The sequence below is a fragment of the Borostomias antarcticus genome, assembly GCF_949987555.1.
Source record: "Borostomias antarcticus genome assembly, chromosome: 25".
Lineage (NCBI taxonomy): Eukaryota > Metazoa > Chordata > Actinopteri > Stomiiformes > Stomiidae > Borostomias > Borostomias antarcticus.
Window position 1 is genome coordinate 13,047,242 of NC_140258.1, and position 26,869 is coordinate 13,074,110.

The 26,869-nt window shown below is 43.6% G+C and overlaps 1 protein-coding gene across 1 annotated transcript in view; it reads left to right on the forward strand.

Annotated features, from left to right (window-relative positions):
- Positions 1-22,655, forward strand: part of khdrbs2 (KH domain containing, RNA binding, signal transduction associated 2) — a gene marked incomplete at both ends in the record, with an annotated part of 49,531 nt that extends 26,876 nt beyond the window's left edge. The window contains 6 exons of the mRNA XM_084458931.1: positions 2,018-2,164; positions 7,233-7,363; positions 9,525-9,717; positions 18,502-18,587; positions 19,087-19,145; positions 22,561-22,655. Of these exons, the coding sequence (XP_084315057.1) occupies positions 2,018-2,164; positions 7,233-7,363; positions 9,525-9,717; positions 18,502-18,587; positions 19,087-19,145; positions 22,561-22,655 (711 nt within the window). The remainder of the gene's footprint in view (positions 1-2,017; positions 2,165-7,232; positions 7,364-9,524; positions 9,718-18,501; positions 18,588-19,086; positions 19,146-22,560) is intronic.
- Between the last annotated feature and the right edge of the window lie 4,214 nt (positions 22,656-26,869).

Consider the following 26,869-nt stretch of genomic DNA (forward strand, 5'->3'; position numbering starts at 1 on the left):
GATGAAAGATGTGCAGCGACTCTGCTGTCCTGACGTCAGCGGGCAGTTCGTTCCACCACTGCAGAGCACTAATGATTTTTTTTGTGTGAACGAACACAAAAGACCTTTGAAAGACCTCACAGTATGAATAGACCATACCTCCTCATTAGCCCATTCTCTTAGTAACCACCTTTCAAGGGAGGTTATGGGCTGTATGAATGTTAGGATTTATTCATGTCCTTCCTCAGCTTCAAACCAAATCAGACTGTGGTCTGTGGATCAAGAGGTCATTAAGAAGTGACGAGTCCATGGAGGAGGGAGTGGGAATCATTGATCAAGCGTCCCCCCCCCCCCACATCAAAGCCACTTCACCCCCTGAATGTGTGCCAGAGAACGTGTGCCTCAGTGACCTTCTTCATCAACATAAGAAGGTTAATCAGGCCGGCGTAATTACTGGCTTTTTGAAGCACAGTGAGTGGTGACTTCAGCAATCAGAGGCCTCTGTGAAAAGTGACTGGTGCTTTACAGCCGACAAGGCCGGTCGAGGGGCTGTCTGAAAGGTGATTGGTTTAGAAGAGTGGGTTGGACCAAGATCCTACCCTACCCCCGACCCCTGCCTCTACCTAGACCCAGGCACGCACACACAGACATACACCAGTCCTGGGCTCAGATCCCCTTCCCCTCACCCTAACCCGGGTCCGTATCCTTTTCCTACCCCCACCCTACCCCAACCCCTGCCTCTACCTGGGCCCAGGCACACTCACGCACACACATACATACACCAGTGTTTGCCATGTCTCTCCTATGATGTTTTTAGCCTCTCTTACTCTGAAAATGTAATTTAATGTAATGTATTGCTTTATAAATGTTCTTAGCCGGTAGACAAAAGGGCAAAAGAGCTGTGCGTACATCCAACCTTAGTAGGCCAGGTGCTGGATCTCAGAGTACATACGTGAGAAGAGAGGAAAGATCCCCACTCTGATTTCTCCCGGTCCACTTTATTGAGAATATCACAACGTTTCGACCCTTAGGTCTTCATCAGAAAATCAGTGTGCGGATCTTTCCTCTTCTCACTTAGCCGGTAGACAAACATACTCCTGGAGCTTGCTCCATCGCCTTGTTGAGAGGGGTCAGGGAAGAGTTTTTACAGCTCACTTTTCTGGCCTATTTTTTGCTTCCCTCTGGAATATGTAGAGAGTGGGTCGTATGCCCACCTCCCTTGTTCTCTGTAAAGCGCATTGTGTTGCCTCTGGGTATGAAATGCTCTATACGAATAAAGCTTTGATTGATTGATTGATTGATTGTCTCTGTAGGGGAGCACCACTCAGTTAATGATCGATTCAATTGTTGTCCAATGAATGAAGGGGAAATTATTGGTCTGTGCCGTACAATACGCTTATTTCCCGTGGCTGCCATATTGGTCGAGTCTGACGTAATCAGCTGGGAGAATGAGGAAATGCCCGTTGACTCCAATGTTAAAAGTTCATTATAAAAACACCGCTTCAAGAACCAAAATAGTCAAAACAACAGGCTGAATACACTAACGGAATTACAAACTCATCATTACTAAACTCCGATTGTTAATTAGTTTTTCTTTTTATAAAATAATGTAAGATCTTACTTGGAGGCTGTATAGATCAGTACCACAGTATCATAGCAACGATTTTATGTGTAGTTAAAAATCATCAGTGAAAGGATTCAGCTTCAGCAGTGTGATTTGAATATCAGTGGATTACAGTCTGATGGGCTGGCACCACAGAAGACTCTCGCTTAGATGCCTTAGGCTTCAAATCAATGACAACATGTTGATGAGATTGAGTCTATTACCATTCAGCTGTGAGGCGCAAAACACTCCAGTAAATACCACAAGCCTCAGTTGATGTCTGCATCACACAGAAATAGAGAATAATGCTGTTAGTATGTTTGGTTATGTTAATCTTTTTTCTCTCCTCTGCAATCGCTCTTGGTCTGGTTTCACTGTTGGCCTTTTGTTCATAGTTGTTTTTTTTAAACTATTTTTCCCGCTGTTTTTTCACAGGAAGAAGAATTACGGAAAAGCGGAGAGGCCAAATACGCCCATCTGAGTAACGATCTGCATGTGTTAATTGAAGTCTTCGCTCCACCAGGAGAGGCCTATTCCCGAATGAGCCATGCCTTGGAGGAGATCAAAAAATTTCTAGTGCCGGTAAGTTCTTCTAAACCCATTACATTTCCTGTAATTCCTGCAGGCTAATCCAGAGTTTAGAAATTATTCTTCCCCTCTGCTCCTCAGGATCCCTCTGGACGGGTTTATTCTCACTCTCCCAGGTGTGATTGAAGGTTTTAAAGGATATGGACACTGAATTTCATGTTTAGCCGTATCCCTGGCTTCCCTGGCATGTATCTGACTAGAACAGGTTAAAATATTTTGTGCAGTACAGAGTTCTGTGTCAATAACGTCAGCGCGCACACCCTGGCTCGTTGCTAGCTATGGTCACACTCGAAAAACTCTAAAAGTATGATATACGTGGATTTCAAGTTGAGGAATTACATGGTTTATGCTTACCAAGCTCTGAAGTCGTCCTGTAAACACCATAGGTCCTTTCGCCTCTGCATTTCAAAACAACAGTAACTTGTAAACAGTACTAATTTCACCGAACATACAACAGCCATCCCTTCACGCTGTAAACCTCCACGAAATTCATCCGAATCCGAAAACACTATGTATTGCATGATCTTTAATGTATTCTGTAAGATAAAACTGACGCTCTTACTGAAGCTCTGATTAATGTGCACTGTCCCTGTAAATGTAAGCAAGATATAACACAGTATTACAGATTATGAAGATCATGCTTTCTGCAAGCCTACCCCATCTCCTCCCACTGCTAACAAGAACTTTAATGTATTCAGCAATTAACACACTGCAGTGTGGAGCAACTAGCCAGACTCCGCCAACATTGGGCCTAGAGCATTAAGATGTGATTAATGTGCATACTGTTTAGATTTTAAATTAATAACATCTCAACAAGTGTGCAAGGCCCACAGGTAGAGAAGGCATATTACAGTCTACAGGTTCTTGAGATGTTTATTTCTTGGTGACTAGCCCTGCTTTGGAGAGCATTTGATTTTCCTCAGAGTTCCTACTTTTTGGCGGCAGTGTTCCATTGGTGTCCATGCGCTACATCAGTTTAATCAAGCGTTATTATTTGCTAATAGTGTTTTGTGAACCATGTCTGGCAGAGATGAGATACAAGAGTCTACTAGTGGAGCTTCTGAGTGCCTTCCTTCACGAGCCTCCGGCCCGTTGCCTTGGTAGTCCTACACCTCGGTAGCCCTACACCTCGGTAGTCCTACGCCTTGGTAGTCCTACGCCTTAGTAGCCCTACACCTTGGTAGTCCTACGCCTCGGTAGCCCTACACCTTGGTAGTCCTACACCTTGGTAGTCCTACGCCTCGGTAGCCCTACACCTTGGTAGTCCTACGCCTCGGTAGTCCTACGCCTTGGTAGTCCTACACCTTGGTAGTCCTACGCCTTGGTAGTCCTACGCCTTGGTAGTCCTACGCCTTGGTAGTCCTACACCTTGGTAGTCCTACACCTTGGTAGTCCTACACCTTGGTAGTCCTACACCTTGGTAGTCCTACACCTCGGTAGCCCTACGCCTTGGTAGTTCTACGCCTTGGTAGTCCTACACCTTGGTAGTCCTACACCTTGGTAGTCCTACACCTTGGTAGTCCTACACCTCGGTAGCCCTACGCCTTGGTAGTTCTACGCCTTGGTAGTCCTACACCTTGGTAGTCCTACACCTTGGTAGTCCTACACCTTGGTAGTTCTACGCCTTGGTAGTCCTACGTCTTGGTAGCCTCACGCCATGCAGGGGCTCTGAGATAAAGGCGAGAGGAAGGCCTCCTCCTCAGCTGTCATATCCTCCCCAGTACAGACTAGCGGGAGTTATACCTCCACTTTGTTCACCTGATAATCCGCCAGGCAGGAGAAGGAGGAATAGGGTACCGGCACCTGCGTGTTTCACCATGTATTTCTTATTACCTCCGCCCAGGACAAAGTCCGGAAGAGGAGGTTATGTTTTTGGTGCTGTGTGTTCGTTCATTCATTACACAGCAGGATTACACACAAAACGACCAGATGGATTTTCATGAGACTCGGTGGAGGGGCGTAAGATTTTCATGAGACTCGGTGGAGGGGTATAAGATTTTCATGAGACTCGGTGGAGGGGCGTAAGATTTTCATGAGACTCGGTGGAGGGGTATAAGATTTTCATGAGACTCGGTGGAGGGGCGTAAGATTTTCATGAGACTCGGTGGAGGGGTATAAGATTTTCATGAGACTCGGTGGAGGGGTATAAGATTTTCATGAGACTCGGTGGAGGGGTATAAGATTTTCATGAGACTCGGTGGAGGGGTGTAAGTAAGTAAAGTAAGGAAGAACCCATTACATTTTGGAGCAGATCCAAATGATGGATCGACAAATTATTTTTCACTTTCGTTAACATTGCAAATGTAGTGATAAGCACCACACTAAGCTGGATGCACATCCGAGTTGCAAGTAAATATAGTCATACTTGATTGGATTTAATACTTGTCATACTTGATTGACTTGTCATACTTGATGGATTGGACACATCAGCAAGATAGGGCATTTGGCCTTGTTATCTTATGCACCAAAGTGCCATCTGGTGTTTATTGATATGGCGAGATCCACAAATTAGTTTTCACGTTCGGTAACATTGAGATTGAGAGACGTCCTTCTTGAAACTAGAAAATGCCACTCCACTTCCACATTCAACTCCACTTCCACATTCAACTCCACTTCCACATTCAACTCCACTTCCACATTCAACTCCACTTCCACATTCAACTCCACTTCCACATTCAACTCCACTTCCACATTCAACTCCACTTCCACATTGAACAACAGTGCATGCTGATGGCAAGCATCAAGGGCAGAGCATGCGCTCTCCAGGCGCACTTTTCTAATACTAAACAAAGCATCCTTCCAACACAAAGTTTGGATGTACTACAATGCTATGGGCTGCTTGTCTTTTTATTATCCTAGATGGAGATCCCAAAAGACCCTTACCAAGGCTCTTATTGTCCCCAAGTATTGAGCTCTATCTACCGTATATTTTGAATGGAAGACATCCAAAGTTCTCTGGGTGCCTGGGGCTTTGTCTTTGCATCCACAGCTGCGTGCGTGTTGTGTGGCACACAGCACACATTTAAACTCACAGTATGCTCTAAAAGGAGAACCATGTGATGTTTTTGTTTTATTTTATAATGGAATGTGACAAATGTGACAGTATCAGCAGGGGTTAAATTGAGATTTGTTGTGTGTGTGTGTGTGTTGGGGGGGGGGGGGCTGTGTTAGAAGGGTTGGCGTGGGTGTGCATGGGTGTGCATGGGTGTGCATGGGTGTGCATGGGTGTAGGCAGTGGCAGCAGTGATGGTGGTGTTTGATACTGCTTCATAAATAGCACATTAAAGTAGGCCTATTATTGATTAAATACAATTCTAACACTTTGCTTCTCTATCCTATGCTGTGTGGTTCCACCCTGTGCTTCATCACTCACTGCTGGGTTTGGTGACTCAATCCTAGAATATATAAAAACACTCTAAAGTTGATCAAACTCAGCCTATGATAGATTCAGCAGTATTGTTCAGGAGAGTTGAATGCCAAGATTGAGTAGGGGTGGGACGTCTGCCCACCTCCCTTGTTCTCTGTAAAGCGCATTGTGCTGCCTCTGGGTATGAAATGCACTATACAAATAAAGCTTTGATTGATTGATTGATTGATTGAAGATTAACAAAGTTTTCTATGCAAGGAATGAGAGGCCAGTTCTAACTGTCCAAAACAACACAGTCTGTTAAATGACTTCAATTAAGGTCTAATATGTTAAGGGGTTCAACTAAGATCTAATAATACAGAATTTCCAATTACAACAAGTAGACTTGTTGTTCAAATGGAATACATGAAATGTGTTGTTGTTGTTTTTTGCTGTTGCCACAACCAATCAGCATTTAGCAATTATTGCAGCTCAGAGGCGATAGTATTGGCCAAGGCGAGGCTGGTGTCCAGGATGGTGGAGTGTCCAGACTGTTGCCTCTCTCTCTCTCTCTCCCTCTCTCTCTCTCTCTCTCTCTCTTTCCCTCTTTTCCATCCCTCCCACTTTTCCATCCCTCTCTCTCGCTCCTTCTCTCTCTTTCCCTCTCTTTTTATTGCTCCCTCTCTCTGTGTTTCTCTTTCCCCTCCTCCCCTCTATCACCCTCGTCTTTTTATCTATCTTTCTCTCTTTCTCTCTATTTGCTTTCACCGTCACTCAAACAGGAAGTGGATAAGCGGCTAGAGGAAATGAGTCCTGTTTATCTGTCTCAGGCGTTGACAAGATAATGAAATGTGTCTTCTCCATTCTTCTGTCTGCTCTGATGCAAATCCGTGTCATGTTCAATGACCAAGGGAGAGAGAAATGTTCTAGAATCAGCAAACAGCAATATTTCACTCTTGACAGCAATATAGTAGCCACTTCCAGGCTTCCCGTTACACAAGCACCTGACCATCCGATCCTGTAGCGATAACTGATAACAGATAACTGCTGTACGTAAGACACTTGACCTGTCACCATTGAGACTCTGAAAAAAGTATGGATAAAGCTGTCGAAACACAATTGTTTCAAACATCAGCATTCAGGTTTATTGCAATACTAGTAATCCCCCCTCCCCCTGTGAGCAGTGACCCAGGAAGGATAGGGTCTTTGTAGCCCAAAGGTGCACCATCCCGTAAGCCGCACCAGGCTATTGTCACAACCAGTTATTCCTGTGATAACAAATGCCGTGCATGGATAGGGGTGCGGTCAATTCCATTCGATTACTTGGCACATTGGATACATTGGGTAGCTTATAATCGGTCATATTGTCCTGTAAATGCTACTTTACATATTCACTAGCGTGAATGAATGCCATTGAAATAGCCGAATGCCTTTAACAGTTTATAGGGATGTGTGAATGAATGCCATTAAAATAGCTGAATGCCTTTCATAGTTTATAGGGATGCCTTAATCCGGCCATTCGAATGTTGGGTTCATATCAAATTGAAATGAATTAATTGTGAACGTTTGATATCTTATAATCGGTACTAAGTATTCAAGTGCACAAGTTGACATCAAGTCCCCAGGGTATCTTATTGTCTCTAAAGACGGGTTCAAATACAACAGACGATGGTTTTGAGAACAGTCTTAACAGAGTTTGATATCCTGTTTCCTCAGGACTATAATGACGAGATCCGTCAGGAGCAGTTGAGAGAACTCTCCTACCTCAACGGGTCTGAGGACAGCGCCACCCGGGGGCGGACCGTCCGGGGGCGGGGCCTGAGGCGCGCTACCACGGCAACCAGCAGGTACCTTTATGCAGTAGTCGGTGGTATTCAGAGGTAGACGGAGTATACCCTCTTCTTTTTAGAGACATACAGCTTACCCACTTCTTAACGGCCACTGAGGTAAAATCTGCTCAATTTCGGCCAATTCACTATTATAGTACTGTATATCCACTTTTCAGCCACCAGTCACACTGTTACCGGCTGCATTCGGTTAATGTCATTGGGAAACATATGCCATGGATTTACTGCGCGCACAAAAAAAATCCTACTGGTCCTCTATGGTAAATTATAAATAAAACATTACAAATTGCTTGAAATTCAAGTCGTGTTGGGTTCCTGTAGATACATGGGGGCTGGCATACATAGATGTGACTGGTTCTGAAGGTGTCGGCCCAGACAGAGCACCACTGCACAGTTTGATGAAGCATCATTGTGATTTACAGTAATGATATTGAAACGTGGGCGTGATTTATTTGCTTCTCATTGCTGCTTTTTTGTTTTGAGCACATACACATACAGGTACTTTTTTTTATAGCCATGCTGTATATTATGATTACTAAGTTTCATAATTCATGTTTTTCATTCCATTCCTCCAGATATGTGAGAGTGTTGGGTGACAGCTTGCTTCTAGCCTACCTCAGGTGGAATTGGAGCTAAATTTAGCCCCAGTATGTATCACTGCCAAGTTTAAAATCACCACCTCACCCATCCAAACCCATCCTTCCCCTGATTCGTTCCATATGTTGCGCCGATAAGCGATTACTGTAAATCTCCATGAAAAATACCCCTGGTAATGTGGCAATAACTCCCTGCTTGAAGTCTTTGTATTTTGGGATAATAATGGGCCAACACCTCTCCTGGAAAACCTGCCAGATGAGACAGTGTATCTATCTTCTCTGTCCTCCATCTTGCCAGTTTTAAAACCGTCTGGATGGCCTCCAGTCTCAGACAGTTTTATAACCTCAGACCCCCCCAACCTCCCTCCCCCACGACAGCCCTCCTGGCTCCAGACCTCACTGGCAGACAGCAGCAGTCCTGCTCTGGTCCACATCGTTGCTCACCACACTATTTCCCTTTGATCCGTGGATTTTGGGGCAAGTTGTAAAATAACTTCATGTGGGCAAGGTATTACAGCCAGAGACCCATCATACTGGCTAGCATACCTGGGAGAAACACAAAGAGCACACCTACTTGACTTGGATTTACCTCAGAATTTACAGTTTTGGGACTGTTCCATTTGTTTTATGGCACTGGGTGACTGAAATAAAGCCGAAATGTAGTTTAAATAAATGTGCAAACAGTACAGTATTTGACCCTGGATGTCAGAGGGAGCCTGAGTACTTTCTACAAGATTCAGTATTCTGATTCAGTATTCTGATTCAGTATTCAGATTCAGTATTCTGATTCAGTATTCTGATTCAGTATTCTGATTCAGTCTTCTGCTATGATGCTGGACAGTTAGAGATCATGATTCTCTCCACAAACACACCTAGCTACAAGGTCTCATGTTTGTGAATACCCGGTCTGGGGAGATATGATGACATTATTTTGCTTCTACATCATGAATACATCTGTGTGAGCACTCTGTTTATCTTCCATTTGAGAACACACACACACACACACACACACACTGAAAAAGACTCATACATACATACAGTACACACAGACGCGCGCTCACGCACACGCACGCGCACGCACACACACACACACACACACACACACACACACACACACACACACACACATATGTCCACTGTCAGCGGAAGTTAGTATTTGTGTGTTATCTGGAGACATAAAAGGAGATGCAGTCAGTCAGCAAATACTGGACGCCACATTATTATAAAACCACGTGAGGCCTTGAGGATGATGGGAGTGGTATTATATACTGTACTTACCGTCTCTGTGAAGGACCATTTTAGTTACTGTACCAGTCATCATGCTACAGTATGATCAAATTATCAAAAAGTATAATTGTACATTTCATCAAAACAAAATCATCACAAGGTATAATTGTAAATTGATTCAATCAAGTGTATTTGTTGTAGGCACTGGGTTACAGAAGTGTGGGATTGTCAAAAATGACTGGACACCCCCTACGTACTCATGTAAGCCACGGTATAAAACGCCATTATGAAACACAGAAGCTCACCATCGTTGTGTTGTGTTTATCCAGGCTCTCTAGGGGCCGGGGCAGAGCGGCCCCTCCCCCTCCCCCAGGCCGGGGGGCCGTGGCCCCCAGGGGGAGCAGCGTGACGCGGAGCGCCTTGTCAGCGGCTTCTCTCTCCAGAGGGGCCCCGCGCTCCCGCTCCACGCCAGCCACCCCCGGATACAGACCCCCGCTGCTGCCGCTCGCGCACGAGGCCTACGAAGACTACGTAAGTCGCGCCATTTTCACGTTTAAAGTGCTAGATGCGCACCCAGTGGATAGTGCACTGTAGCATTTAGATTATTTAGAACATCTTAAGGCAATTTCTTAAACACCAAGCGGTTGGGTGTGCACTCAGAGTGCAGTTTGGCTTTCTACACTGTGCTGTCTTATTGAGTAGATGTGCTACAGTGTAGATAGCTTTATACAGTATGTTGATGGAATGGTGTGCCGGTCCAGGCAGCTCCGTCTGAGTGAGGTGGTCCGGAGAGTGCTAACCATTACCCAGGCCAAGACCACCGCTGCAGTGATCAAAACTAAAAAAGCTTTACTGTATCAGCAGGTGAATGTCAGCGAGTCTCTGGGAACTATAACAGATTAAAAGTCTCACTTCAGTTGAGCGTATGAACAAAACTCTGCTCAAGAAAATAACAAAAATGCACATCGAATACTTTTCTATTTACCAAAGGTTAATAGAATGAAACTAGAGTGGAGTGGGAGAAAGGGCAGATCACAAAGTGTAAAACCTGCTCTACTCAATCGTTGGACTCTGAGCTCGGTCCCCTATTAATCTAAGCCTACCAAAATATAGAGATGCTTTCCAAGACAAATCAATACATATCTACACTGATAGAAAGATGTTTTTTAAGATCTGCTATAACAATGTCTCTGTCACATCTGTCCCGGGGGCGGGGCTTATCCCTCAAGGTCAAAGGTCAGGGAGCTGAATATTAAAGTGAACGTAAGAGTTTGTTCCAAACCAAATGAAAAAAGCTACATTTTCTCCAGTCAATTTCCACAAAACTATCCCACTACACCAAAGCTCCCCCCTTGTGTGCAGCGGGCAGCTGCAGATTGGCCTGCCTGCATGGGGACATGCACAAGCACACAGTCTCATTAGCAGACAGAATTGGGTTCTGATGGTGAGCGCGACAAATTGTGGAGAGAGTGAGAAAACTGGACATTTTCCCTGCCAGTAATTGGGGGGCGGGGTTGGGGGGTAGGGGGAGGAGAGTTCGGAGCAAGGAGACAGATACTGTACCAGGGAATGAAGGGAATGAATTTGTCCTGAACATTTTCTTCACACAATTTTTACCCCCCCCTCCCCCCCTTGTAAATCTCACCTTGCTATATCCTCTAGTCCAGCACTCAATTTTCTTTCGAATGCGTTGCTTGCAGAGTGCAGTCAGCCCCCTCTCAGCAGGTCAGGGTAATTTCTTTCCCTCTCCACAAGCGTTGGCTCCAGGACGCAGCGACGCCTCACTGCTTCCTCCTCATCTGCTGAGGATGCTGGGTAAGCGTACTAGACACTGGAGCGAGATGAATCAGAGGTATTGAGCGTTGTTCAGTTTCTGCCTCCCTCTATTTGTCTTGGTGAAGACATACTGTACCGTGGATGCTGATACATGGACTACAGTACGTGGAGGGCCCGGGGCCACAGTGGGGACAGGAAATGGGGGATTTCTCCAGAGGCCGCTCTGATTGATAGAGTCTGTCGAGATGTCTGCCTGTCGCATTAAACTGATACTGTGACAATTACCATAATTGCACCTGTTAGAGGAGAGTATTGATCAGCAGCTGCAATGCATACGAGAGAGAGAGAGAAGGAAAGAGAGAGAGCGAGAGAAAGAGAGAAATAGAGACAGAAAGAGGGAGATAGAAGGGAAGTAAAAGAGAGAGGAGGGGACAGGTTTGTATTAAGGTACGCTTAATAAACGTAAACGATGATGAAGTTGACAGCAGTTGATAGCTGGAGATGTCTCATTGTTGATCTCTGTGGACGAATTTAAAGGTGCTTAATTTGTTTTACTCAGTTTTTCGGATCTATGAATGGATGCCTCTATATTCCTCAGAGTGACAGTGTGTATCTAGAGTGTGACAGAGGATGAATAAACCAGTACTTTCCTCATTTGTTTGAGGGAATCCACTTCCACAAATCACTGCTTGGCCTCAGTTGAGCTTGAGTGTCCTTATTGGCATAGCTACAATTTGGCTAAACAGAGAAAGAAGAAAAGAAAGAGAGAACAAGACCACAAATCTGACGCAGCTGTGTACATACAGGATGTGTCGTTGGTAGCTAAGTCCTCAGATCGGGACTGCTGTCGAGATTCCTGGGCCCCGTACTACGAAGCTCGTTCAACATATCCAGGAGAACTTTTCGCTAGCTCGCTTGAGTAAACCGGACAACCGCAATCACGGATAAACGGTACTACGACGGTGGCTATCAACTCGTTAAGTCGACCCAGCTGGTCCAATCTAGCTATGAGCGCGTTCACGGTAAAAGGGGAGGTATTTGCTCGAAATGAACAATCGCATACCTTAGTATGGGTATTCGGACACGGCCATGGACAAGGCAAACAATACGCATGACCAAGTTCCGTCCACCATATTTTGCACAAGAGGAGCAATAATATAGAAATATGAACTATAGGCGCAACACAGTCGCTACTGCCAAAGGCAGGAAGGAAAGCTAGAAAAATACTGCCTACGTTTTATCATTATCCTCCACATGAACACGAGTAGGCCAGATTCATACGTTTTGATCCATAATCTGGAACTTAACCTGCCCCGGAGCAGGTTAGCTCGGCAGCATAAGTTACCGTGGCGATATAGCACGGTGAAAAGTGAACCACCTTCATGGTACGGATAAACCAGGCTTGAACCTGAAGTTATCACGCTAACCCTGTAATCCTGTTTCATAGTACAGGGCCCAGGCCTGCCAGTCACCCCAGGCCTACGCTGCAATGAGGTGACACCCCCTCACCCTTTACACACACAGAGACCCCCTCACCCTTTACACACACAGAGACCCCCTCACCCTTTACACACACAGAGACACCCCCTCACCCTTTACACACACAGAGACCCCCTCACCCTTTACACACACAGAGACCCCCTCACCCTTTACACACACAGAGACCCCCCCTCACCCTTTACACACACAGAGAGACCCCCCCTCACCCTTTACACACACAGAGAGACCCCCCCTCACCCTTTACACACACAGAGAGACCCCCTCACCCTTTACACACACAGAGACCCCCCCTCACCCTTTACACACACAGAGACCCCCTCACCCTTTACACACACAGAGACCCCCTCACCCTTTACACACACAGAGACCCCCCCTCACCCTTTACACACACAGAGAGACCCCCTCACCCTTTACACACACAGAGACCCCCCCTCACCCTTTACACACACAGAGACACCCTCACCCTTTACACACACAGAGAGACACCTCCTCACCCTTTACACACACAGACCCCCCCTCACCCTTTACACACACAGAGACCCCCTCACCCTTTACACACACAGAGACCCCCTCACCCTTTACACACACAGAGAGACCCCCTCACCCTTTACACACACAGAGAGATACCCTCACCCTTTACACACACAGAGAGACCCCCTCACCCTTTACACACACAGAGAGACCCCCTCACCCTTTACACACACACAGAGACCCCCTCACCCTTTACACACACAGAGACCCCCCCTCACCCTTTACACACACAGAGACCCCCCCTCACCCTTTACACACACAGAGACACCCTCACCCTTTACACACACAGAGACCCCCTCACCCTTTACACACACAGAGAGACCCCCCCTCACCCTTTACACACACAGAGACCCCCTCACCCTTTACACACACAGAGACACCCCCTCACCCTTTACACACACAGAGAGACACCCTCACCCTCTACACACACAGAGAGACCCCCGCTCACCCTTTACACACACAGAGACCCCCTCACCCTTTACACACACAGAGACCCCCTCACCCTTTACACACACAGACCCCCCCTCACCCTTTACACACACAGAGAGACACCCTCACCCTTTACACACACAGAGAGACACCCTCACCCTTTACACACACAGAGAGACCCCCCCTCACCCTTTACACACACAGAGACCCCCTCACCCTTTACACACACAGAGACCCCCTCACCCTTTACACACACAGAGAGACCCCCTCACCCTTTACACACACAGAGAGACCCCCCCTCACCCTTTACACACACAGAGACCCCCTCACCCTTTACACACACAGAGACCCCCTCACCCTTTACACACACAGAGAGACCCCCCCTCACCCTTTACACACACAGAGACCCCCTCACCCTTTACACACACAGAGACCCCCTCACCCTTTACACACACAGAGACCCCCTCACCCTTTACACACACAGAGACCCCCCCTCACCCTTTACACACACAGAGACACCCCCTCACCCTTTACACACACAGAGAGACCCCCCCTCACCCTTTACACACACAGAGACCCCCTCACCCTTTACACACACAGAGAGACCCCCCCTCACCCTTTACACACACACACAGAGACCCCCCCTCACCCTTTACACACACAGAGAGACCCCCCCTCACCCTTTACACACACAGCTCTGACAACAGGCCTTAGATCACTTTGTATCACACTGCTGTAGTATGAGAATGACTAAATGCGTATTGAATCGCCGGGTCTTAAACCTGAGCAGCTAGTCTCACTGAGGCCACACAGAGAATGCTAGTATGGGATTAAACACAGAGAATGCTAGTATGGGATTAAACGCAGATAATGCTAATATGGGATTAAACGCAGATAATGCTAGTATGGGATTAAACACAGAGAATGCTAGTATGGGATTAAACACAGAGAATGCTAGTATGGGATTAAACACAGAGAATGCTAGTATGGGATTAAACGCAGAGAATGCTAGTATGGGATTAAACGCAGAGAATGCTAGTATGGGATTAAACGCAGAGAATGCTAGTATGGGATTAAACGCAGAGAATGCTAGTATGGGATTAAACGCAGAGAATGCTAGTATGGGATTAAACGCAGAGAATGCTAGTATGGGATCAAACACAGAGGATTGGCAGGATTCGAAGATAGAAATAGAACAAAATATTCTCCCGTACCAGATTATCTATTTAATGTATGTAAAAGATATGTAGAATTCTAAAAGTTCAGTTGATATCCGTCCATGTATTTCACAAATGTGATGTCACATAGCTGTAGCAAATCTTGTACTCTAGGAATGGTGAAAGACCAAAATTGCTTTTCTCTGCCTACAGTACCTTTCAGGATGGCATGCACATCAGTCGTAATTGCTTTTTAACAATAGGCTTGGTTACACTGCCGAGTTCACATTTGTAGGGTGAACTAATTATGGAAATGGAATTCTCCAAGCAGAACTCTTCTGTTTAATAAAACAGATGCACGGTGTGACACACACCTCAAGTAGATAGTTGAATAGAGGTAGTGGAATACCCAGAAGCCCCGGCATCAGTTGTACTCCCTCAGATCCCAGACTGCCTGTGTTGAGTTGCCTCAGGACAATTAAGTAAATGAATTATGTGAGAAGAATTGTTTTACAGGAAAACAGATATGTAAGTTCAGTAAACAAATTTGAAATGCGTTTAAGAACAAAACGTACAACAAACTCAGTCAAAAATTAAGTGAGATGAATATATGTTTCTAAGTTAACAGGGCATCATATCTTACTGTGTACGAAATGTGCATCAGGCTTATTCTGAATTCACTGTGAGATCTGTGATGATTGTAACCTACAGCAATTTGGTTTGGATAATGAAGCTCTCCAACTTGAGGAATGTAGTGTTTTAGACAGTGTGGATTGTGGATTTCCGTGGAAATAGGCACACATTTGTTTTCAGTCTTTCCATTAAAGAGTTTAACAAAGCAGAGCATCTTATAGCATGAGAGTAGAACGCATTTCTCCCAGTCGTCTTTCCATTATGATTAAATTACAGTGAAGGAATTAGCTTTCCATACCCGTATTTCATTAGAGCCACGAGCAATACCACCATTTTGGGTTGTTATGAATATGCATGCGTTTCGACTACACTACAGCAGTGTGAACCTTGGGGATTTACAATAAGAGCAGTTTCACAGTATCAAAACATAAGATATGAACTGAACTCATCTACATTAAAACTTTATGCGAACTTTTGATTTGTGGGCCTCATTAGTTTCACTCACTGTCACGGGGCATTCAAGCTTTATTGATAACGAGTGTCCGCTCTGAGCGCCTCCAGCTCCACATCGTCCTAATTACGCATGTGAGCCGGGACTCCTCAGCCATGAGTTAACTCTTGATTTATTTCCTCCCGGGCATGTTCAATAGGAGAGACATTAATTGGTTTTTCCAAACAAGAGTTGAAATATAAGGACCAGGCTTCATTAAGAGGAGCTGGTCCAGTCATGGCCGCTGTGCTTGTAAGTCCATGTAAAAGGTTGTTGAGGTGAGAGGCGAGGACTCTGTAAACAAACTTGCGTGGTAAACTTAAGTGGTGTTGACACAGCGGTCACTGGACAGTACCAGAGAAGTGGTTCATCTACTGTTCTGTAATTGCCATCTGTTTTGTCGCATCTAATGATGCCACATTGAGAGATAAATCACTGTATATCATAATCTCAGTGGAAACTTGAAAGTACAGTACTACAACACATTCTGCTGTTTCACAGTGTTGGGTGTACGGCATTAAAATGCATGAGGATCATTTCTTTCCACTGTCTGACATAACTATTGACATATTGATAACTAGAAAAGACTTCTGCCCATGAATGCATTTCGTGGCTCTGTGGGCACGCACCCACGACCCACGCACTGGGTTGTTGTTGCGGGCGTCTGTAGCTCAGTTGGTAGAGAGGGTCTTTCAATGATCGAAGGGTCAGTGGTTCGAATCCCAGCTCTGGCTATCCACATGTTGAAGTGTCCTACAATATCGCCTATGGTTTTAGCGTTAACCTGGTCTAAAAAAATGAATTTAGGTGAATGGCTGGTCGTGTTTGGGCGGCTCATAGACCCGCCCAATGACTCGGTTTTGTAAAAATCAGTCTAGTAGTTTTTGTGTAATCCTGCTAATAGACGGACAGACAAACAAACAAACGCACACATGCCACCGAAAACATTACCTCTCTCCCTGCGCTGTCGTTGGGGCGGAGGTAATGACACTGAACAAACACATGTATTTGATTTCAGTGCGTTGGTTCGCCGAGCACATATCGACACTCTCCTCGTGTCGTCTGGTTGTTTCATGTCAGCCGGGATCAGAGGGAGCCATTTTGTCAGACTAGAACATGGTTAACAAAACAGCCAATTAGTGCGATGGACGGCCTTCTGACCCCGTCTTCATGGAGAGAGGACTGGGGGAGAAAGTAAGTGGCATTATATCCCCTGAACAACTTAATCCCTAGCATAATCTGAATTAATTCAGTGAAATCCAGGTTCATATTTAGTCACACAAGAGCCCAAAGCAGAATTTCAGTTTTCTACAGCCAACAAAAGGTAATAGAGTTTCTCAGACTGGCGGGGGTTTTTCAACCACAAAAAAACGTCACTTTTTTTCCCCTGTTCTGTTTTGATTGATGGCGTTCTGTAAATTAAGAGGCGAGTATGATTATTAAACCAGTTTGATCACAAGGCCTATAAAAAACTAATTACAAATTGATTACACTTTAATTAGAAGTAACCACAGGCATAAACCACACACAGACGTAAGTTTAAGTTGTATTGAGTTCATGTCAGCCATAAAATGTCTGCATTTTGGGGGGAGATAGATTACTGCAAGATCATTGTATGAGGGTTATTCTGCTTGTATAGAATTTTTATTCTATTTTTCAAGTTTTTTGCTGGTATACGTTTTGACAACAGAGTACTGTACTGTATATTTATTTAGATTGGTCTGCTCTGCAGACAGACAACAACTCAGCAGGTCCTCACTCCAGAGAGGAAGGTTTGCTATGTATGCAAATTATTATTTTGAACTGTTCTGTTTATAATTCTGCACAAAAAAAGATCCCCTATCTCTGTCGTGTGCTCTATTAATCAACTAAAAGTAAGGAAAAAACTATTTCAATAAGATCTCAGACTTTGATTTGCGGTGGCAGGCTTTAGTGTTAGCTAAAGGATTAGACCAGAAGGAGATTATGTTGATGATTGACAGAACACATTGAACCAAATGCTTTAAATAAGCAAGATGTAATGATTAGAAAGAGCTTTCACCTTCGGAGATTGTGACTGAGGAGATGGAGCTCAAAATAAACACAAGGAGTCAGAGCGAAGGATTACCCACTCAGAGAGATGACAGAGAGCTTCGGTCTGGGTCAGTATTTCATTACAGACACACACCAATATTTAGTCACTTTAGTAAGGAAGTAATTTCCTCCATAATGTCTGCAGAGACACTGATTTATACACTATCATTACTACAGTTATACTAGTAAAACAACATATACTTTGATTCTACTGCAGTTAATAGGGCATACACTGCGGTATTTTATATGTCAGATGATTCCATTATGACTTACCAAAGCAAATTCTCATGGGATGTCATTTTACATACTGTAATGACATCCCATGAGATGGGATGTCATACTTATTTCTCAAATTGTATGTGTATAGGGGTCTACATGAAGTAATTTTGTTAACGTTAATTATGACTCCAGTCACTGATCAATAAAAGCACCCCTCACAGCAGATGTTGGACCAAGGTCGGAGGTTGGGGAAGTGTCTGTTACACACAGCTCGTAAGACAAGTGGCCCATAAAACCAGATCAATACACACTGTAGAAAGTGATTTAGTTGTGTGGCCTATCCCATTCAGGGGGTATGTGTATGTGTAACAGAGATCCTTTGTCCATGGAATTAAGCATTGATTTTTTAATGTCCCAACCTTAAACAATTAGAGTCCCAGCAGACGAGGATGAGCAGAGCTGCAGGTCAGAATTGAGCAGGGCTCTGCGGTGTTCCTCTCTCTTCAGGCCTACGATGACGGCTATGACGGAGAGTACGACGATGACCAGAGCTACGACACCTACGAGGACAACTACAACAACCAGTCCAAGAGGTGAGGTTTAGCTGACCGGCTGAAGACTGATTCCCTCTCTTGAAGGAACAAAAACAATGTTCTCTTCTCCTCTCTGTTCTGCTGCTCTCTTCTCTTGTCTCTGTTCTGTTTCATTAAATCAGAGAGTTAATTTCATGCTTAGATCCAAAACCCTTGTAAATATTTTGCCAAATATAATCATCTATTCATCAGCCCTACAGTGTGGCTTTAAAAGATGATGGTGATCCTCTTAGAGATGCTCAGAATGCAATACAGCCATCAAATCCACATCTATCTGACTGAGCTCACTAACTCACCTCAACCAAAATCTGTTATATCATTTAGTTGTTTAAAGTTACATTTCTATGTTATATAACTTATACATATACAATGTGTTTTAAGAGAATAATTATTAGAACAGGCTCACTTGTTCAAGTTGAGATCTTTGACATACTTTAAATGAAAGAACTGTGTAATCAGCACTTTGTGCTGTAGTTTGATGTTTTTGTCTGTTTTGTAGCATTTCAGAATATTACGAATATGGCCATGGAAACAACGATGAAACCTACAACAATTATGGTGAGCACATTGACAATCATTTCAAATAAATGTCATTTAATCAGGCAAATAGAAGTTCAACAAAGACTGTGGCTGCATAAAACTCTTCTCCTTGTATCTTATCTATTTTGAAGGTTTTGAAGGTTTGCATTTATCAAAAAGCAAAAAGAAAACATGTTCCTCCAATAAGAAATCCAGTATTCATATAGTCTTTTTAGGGTGATCAAGTCTTAGATGTTTAAAGGTTGCAGGTGAAAATGCACTCCGGAAGAAAACCCACCATTGGGTCAGAGGTCAAAGACAGAATTCTAGAACCATCCCTGAACACTCTGATCCAAGGATTTGGATTCTGAATTGTGGTAGAATTTCATTAAAGCATTATGGAACAAGAAGCAGTGGGATGTCACGGATATCGCCACGCCTAGCGGGAGGGGTTAGTCACGACGCGCAGCGGAGTTACACCGTTACACCCCGCTAGCCGTAGCGATATCCGTGACATCCCACGGCTTCGAGTTCCATAATGCTATTATACAACGGTTGCCACATTTATCCCCCAATATTTCAAAAAAAAAAAAAAAAAAAAGTATTTAATTTAAATAAATGTATTTTTTAATGGAACTATTTGTTAATCATTTGCAGATACTTCCGCTGAAAAAGGGAACGTTGCCAGGCAACGACAATGCTACAGCCCATCTTTGTAAACATTGATCTGGAAAATTAATAAGAGGTGGATTGATATTAAAAGATGTGCGAACATTGCATTTTAGCGTGGGGATATCGTGGTTATCGCCACGGCTGGAAAGCAAACTGATCAATAGAGAGAATGGACCGGATCTATACCGTTGTTTAATTAGACTTATTCCATCCTTTTAGCACTTAAAAGGAAACGCAGATAATTCGATATTTGAGCTTACTGTCCCTAGCTGATATTTTTTTAACTCCAATTCTGTCCTAACCATTTTTTTTTTTAAATGCTCATACTGAATGTACCATTTAAAATCATCTACAGTATCCTGCCGGTTCTCTGAGCTGAGGAAAAGTCCATGCAACTTAACTCTGAGCCAGTCTCGTCCATAACAGTCTTGTCTGATATGCGCCAGATGGTTTGTCTGGTTTGTTTCCCACCATCTGGGAAAGTTTTTGGAAAAGGACAGACACTTTCAAAACTAATTGGCAGGTGATTGGATGAACCATCTGCCTATCACTTTTTATCACAGGTAAATCAGATTCTTGCCAGTTGGAAGAAGAGCAAAAACATATTTTCTGCAGAGAAAAGCCGTCATTCTTTGCTTTTCTTTCAAAGAAGAAATACTCTCCAGTTCAGATTTAACTGATGCTATAACATCATCTACGCTAACCGCCGCCATGTTGTTTTAGGATGAACAGTTGGACTGCATTCCAAATCGCTTACTTCCGTATTATATAGTATGCCAAAAAAGGATGTAGTATGTCCCAATACATACTGTAGTATGCCATATGCAGTATAGCAAAAATTACAGAATGTTCTACTACATCCGGTCATATTTTGCAGTATGCAAGCCAGATGAGTTTTCTGGCTATTCTGACCCACAATCCTGTGCACAGCGGAAATGAGGACACATGTGCGAGTCGCGCCAGCTGTGGGCGAATGCTGCTTTATGGACTGAGACGGATGTGGGAAAATTTCAAGGCGCAATATTATGACCGTGGTATATTCCAATTGTATGTGTACTGTGTTCAAAGTACATACTTTCTAGGCGCAGCTGTAGTACGTACTGGTAGTAAAAAGTAGAAGTATGCGATTGGGAACACAGCCTTGCTTCTCACTGTTGTCACACCTAAACCACGCTGGTGTAGCTGTTAGTATTTCCTCAAAGAACGCTGATTGGCTGATTATTTTGTGATCGGTCGGTCTGTGGGTCTGCCAGTCGGTCCACAAAAATGTACAAGTGCAATGCGGCTATTGTCCACAGCAACCTACACAACATACAGTCTCACTAAGCTGTGTTGAGCATTATATCCTTGTGTATTTTCGGCTACTCTCAGTTATTGCTGTATTCAATAGGGCGAGGGAAGGGGGGGTGACAGGCACATTACTACACCAATTACAGGCTCTCTTACAGGAGCAAGAAGCACCTTATTTCTCTGACCATGATGTACTATTTTTAGTTTCAAAATTAGTGTGAATGCATCAAAATGCATTATATCAAAATTAGTGTGAATGCATGTACGCGTGGATGCATGCACGTGTGTGTGGTCCAAGCTATTGCGATTTTGCACGTTTCTTTTGAAGAAATTCTTCTGGAGAAAACGTCATACCCCTCACAGTATGCAGTGACCCCCCCAGACTGGGTATCGCTACAGGCTTCAATCAGGGTTGCTCTGCAGCAGCTGTGCCAATTGAGGCTCATAGGCTTAACTTATGCCCTTTGTAGAGGTAAAGGTGCCTGTCGAGCCTGCCAGTGAGCCCTCCTAGGCATGTAGGGTAACACACATGTAGGGTAACAGGCAGGGATGCTGAGATTGGCGGTGTGCCCTCCCTGCTGCTGTGAAGCGCCTGTTTTAACACAGTTGGTCTGCAAGCTCATTCATTTCCAGCACAATGAATTGTGCACAGGGGTGCCAGAGTGTGGACAAAACAAAAACCAAGAGGCCAATGATTTGATTTTCTGCCCCATAAACACTTACAGTAGTGACATAGAACGGGCGCCAGGCGCTGCGAGGGCCTGTCGTCTTTATAGAATTTGACTTGAAAAAAAGAGTGTGAACAGTCCTCTGCCAGACCTCAGCCTTCAGATCTGGCAGAGGACAGGAAGAGCATGTAATTCATTTACCATGGTGCATGATGGGAGCAGGCCCTGGGGTACCCGGACTGGAGAACAGGGACTTGAAAGCACTCGATGGGACCACTTGCATGTCCTTGTTTAGAGGGGTTAGGCTACAACACAATGATAACAACACAATATATATAATGACAGATAGCGAGGGGGAGGGGGGGGGGGGGTTAACTCGGTCGGTGTGTGTGTGTGTGTGTGTGTGTGTTAGAATCACCAATCACTGGAAGCTTATTTCCATTTTTCCATTTTACATCTGGCAAAATCCTAAAAATAGAGAGCCTCTTTCTCAAAGAGAACCATCTTTCCTAAATCGCTGGTATTTCCTCGCTAGTACTGCACGCACTAGACAATTTACATACACACATCACACAAGCCATGCCTCAGACTGCCAATAATATCAAACTGGAGTCCCAGACGAGTGTAAGGTTGGATCTGGAGAGCTCAGATGTGTCGGTGACCGTCTCATATTAGAAGAGTGTGATCGTAGAGGACTGAGGATTCCCTTCTGATCCTAAAGGAATCTTGGACGTCAAAATCCAGGCTGAAATTGTGTACCGTATGCACGGCATAAGTAGTGCGTCTTCTTAGCGTGTTGTCTCTCTGACGTGCATCTCTTGCAGAGGAGGAGTGGACCTCGTCCAGGCCCAGCCTCAAAGCCCCGGCGACCCGGCTGGCCAGAGGGGCATTCAGAGAACACCCCTATGGTAGATATTGAAGGTGCCTCTCATCGGTGAAACTCCAACATAAGACAACCTTACGATTGTTTTCCTGACCCTTAAAGTTGTACTGGCCCTCTTTCCTCTCTCTCTGACCCTCTCCTCCTTCAGGATGCGTCTATCAAGGAACCACACAAAGCACATAAACCTTAGCACATTCACACTGACGCACATTCGGCTTTTTCTTTGTTTTCTTTTTGTATAACTTGGACACTTTTTCTAGAACAATGAGCAAAGAATATGTATATATAAAGAAGCTCTCTTGTAATTAGCATTAACCCATACGTTGGAATGCTGCTCTTGGTTGTCCATAACTGTATGTCCCTGAAACACAAAAGCATGAGGTTGTCAAAGAACTTGATGCTTTTTGATATGCCCCCTTAGTGAGCTGTGCTTTCATCAGGGTAGTACTGGGCTGCTACCACTGAATGAAGTGAACGGTCTTTTGTTTTAAATATTTGTTATGATGTTAAATATTGATCTTGTAAAACTCTAATTTAAATTTTGATGTTGAGAGCAATCAGCAATGTACTGGACAGTATGTACTGTAACGTATTACAAGTGCTTTGTTCTGTGTTTAATCTGTATTTGTACATAAAAGACATAATACAAACTAAAAAAAGCGCATAAAGCACCATGTGTAAGCTTCTCTAAATAGGTGGCCATAAATTGGTAAATTTCTTTTGCCATAACTTGTTAATAAAGCTGAAACGTTTTGTTAAAAATGAAAGAAACATTTGAATTACTTGTTTCTATCACTTAATCCCTGCTTGGTTTCAGGTAATGGCTAAAGTGTTTTGAAACAGGAAATACACCAAAAGTGAAATTTCAAGTCTGTCTTTCGTAGTTTTTTGTGCATTAGTAGATAACATGCATTAACCCGACTAAAGAAGCATTTGTTAAATAATATCAAAGTTAGTGCTAAATTGTTCCATGATAGTCATACTAGATGTGTAATTTGTTAATGGGAAGCAACTGTTTAGACTAATAAATTGATTTTTAACCTATTCTCTAAGTTTTACCTTATTCAAGACAAATTCTGATTGACCTGTTTGTACTAGCATGTCTCTGAGAATAAGATGGAGTTGAGAGAGGTAAGAAAAGTACCCCTATTCTACCATTAATGTCTAAATGCCTTCAACCTCTGACGCTGGCTACATACTACAGTACCTCTATACCGTGCTCAATGTACATTCTGTGAATATTGCACATATTCACACTCTTATTACAATCTGTCATGGCTGAGTGAATACTGTAGGATGCTTTGAGTTTGCAGTGCCTCTTATCTGAAACCCATCAGTGTCAGAACCATCTCTCTTTCCTTCATCCCTGTTATTCAACCTTATAAAGCTGTATTTCTGCAATTTTCAATGCTTTAAATATCATCACAAGAAGCCAATTAGCAATCTCTCTTTTGTGACTAGTTCACCCGAAGGCTGACTCTCTTTATGAGAATAGATCGCGGGATTCAAAGGATGACTAAACATTAAGCAGGTAACCCCAATAATAACTCTAATGTTGCGTTTGACAAGTTATATAAAGTTCTAAAGTTACTTACATTTAAAAAAGTAAACCTGACCCTTCCTAACCCCCAATAAGAGCCCCAACACGCTAAAACCACTAATTCATGTTAACTAGAAACATCAAAAATGACTCAGAAATATTATGAAAAGAGGATTAACAGCAATTAATAAAAGGCACTAAATCTTAATATACATTAATGTCTTACCAGCTAAACATTAGCTATATAACCAGAAAACCAAAAGTTGAACTAGCTTTTTTGTAATTAAATACTTTGATCCCCTTCGCTTGTACCCCTCCCTGAATTGGTTTACTTTTTTGACAGTAACAAACTCTAGGCTTTAACCTCCTGTTTGCTGCCCGTAATGTAACGTTGCATGCTGCCATTAAGGAGTTGTTGTTTTATTACCACAGTTTTTTAACGTGTATATCATTTCTTTTTCTTGGAGATGAGTCCGATGTTAATCACGTTGTTTCTCTCCCACAGGTGTAACTCATACAGAATGAACAGGTGAATACCAGGAATGGGAGGTGAGTTGATACACTTTCTATCCTTGCTATATTGGACATACAATACAAATACAATACATTTAAATTTTACACAATACAATACAAGCAATACAAGAAAATGCAATACCATATAAATACAATACACCAAAGATTTCAATTTTGTAACATAATTTAATAATGTTGCAGTCTAGGACCCAAATCCAGAAAGAATGGATTGCTCCTGCTTATATCTCGATATTTTGCACAGCAATTGGCAATCTGCTCCAGTTTAGCACGACATCCACAAAAGATTTTGCTCTAGTGATATGTCCGGGCAAACACACCCACAAATTTGCCAACTGTGTGCAGTTAGCGCCCATGATTGCAATTAGCCATGTACGCGTTGTTGCACTCGCCTGGCATGAGGGTGCTGCCATGATCCCTGGAGAGCATGTCAGCCCCTTAGATGTGCTGCACTCACCACCAGCTGAATGCAATTTGCTCTTGTATATAGATAGATACAAGATGTTGAATATAGTCGGATCTTTCCCCAGTGTGTCAAGCTTTTCTCCATATTTCAGGACACAGATTAGATCATAATGAAAATGTCAATCAGTTCTATTTGTTTCTGTGCATCGCAGCTGGCTGAACTTATTTTTAAATCCCTCTATATGTATATTTTGCCATTAATATCATCCAATATCTATTCAGTATCATTCAAACTTCACAAGTTCCGAGGAGAGACAGAAGGAGAGAGTGCGCGCTGACTGCTGTAGTTAATACCAGCTTTTCAAAAGCGGTATTTGCACCTCCCTAACCGTGTGTGGCAGTTAGCTCATGGTGTTAATGGGTCAGACGCAAGGCTTATTTGGAACCATTTTGCACGGAAGCACCTACATACATTCAAATGAGCCTGGCGCAGCCATGGAGCTATTTGCTCATCGGTGCAGTTTGCAATACTTTTCCCCCCTTTGCGTGTGCTTTGTGGATTGGATGCTATTTTTTGTCTCATTTGCACGGGTTTTGCCACTGCAAACGCAGCACAATCCTTTCGTGGATTTGGCCCTAAGTGTACATGCAAAACGTCAAACCGTTGTTTGATGATGTTTACAGAATCTGCATCCGTGGCTGTCAAATATAGATGTTTTTCAAAACAGAATGAAATGAATTCCCTCTTATTTTTACATTATTTTTATTTTGTTTACCAATGTCCCTATTTCTAGTCCCCAAGATGGCACGTTTACTGTGTGACGTCACGTGAGACAAGATAAGAAGAGGCCAGAGATAACTTGTTGATTTGATTCAGTTTCAAAATGACGACTGGGGATGTATTGTAGGTCTATCCTATTTATGTTGTTCCAATATGGTTTGGGTTTGATAAAAGATGTTAATTTGATCCATGTAGTTACAAGTGTAGAGGTTGTTTGGCAAACATCATATTTCAGTTCCCTCTCTGCCTGGGGGGAGAAGGAGACACTGCTGTCAAGATTGAATATATCAGGAACACAGAGAACAACCTTGAGAGAGTTGTTGCCGCTGTGATAAAAGCATTTATTCCAACATGATATTGAATTTTAGGGCAATGCTGACACAACAGAGAAAGAAAGGAATGGATTTGTAGGTTTACCACAGTGGGATGTGCACAGCACTGAATATTAAACCAACTTGTTGCTCGTTTCTTTGTAAGGGGAGAATGGTCCATGTGTGCAGAGGGAGAGGGAGGAGCAGATACCGCGCTAGACCGTCATGTTTTCCTTTGCAGGGGATTCTGATCTGCATGTATTTTTTAATGTTCACACTTTTAGAATGCGAATGTGTAATGCAGAATACAGGATGTGCCACATTCCTAGCTGAATTCCGTAATATCCTAAAGCTCAACATTAACACAGAACTAACAGTAACTAAAAGCAGGAGAGAATTGTTCAATACTGTACTGCACAGACGAGAGGATGCATGAAGAGGAAGTGTTCAACAGAGCTACGCGTTTCACACGTTGCTTCGTCAGGCTCATGACAGTAACTCAAAGCATTCTGGATTCTAGCCTCCTGGTGACAATCTCAGCTCACACCATTGACAGCACTGCCTCACAGCTTCACCGTGTGAATGCCTGCACAAGGCAGAGCAGATACATGTACAGAGAATGCAAGTCACCCCCCCCCCCCCCCCACACACACACACACACACACACACACACACACACACA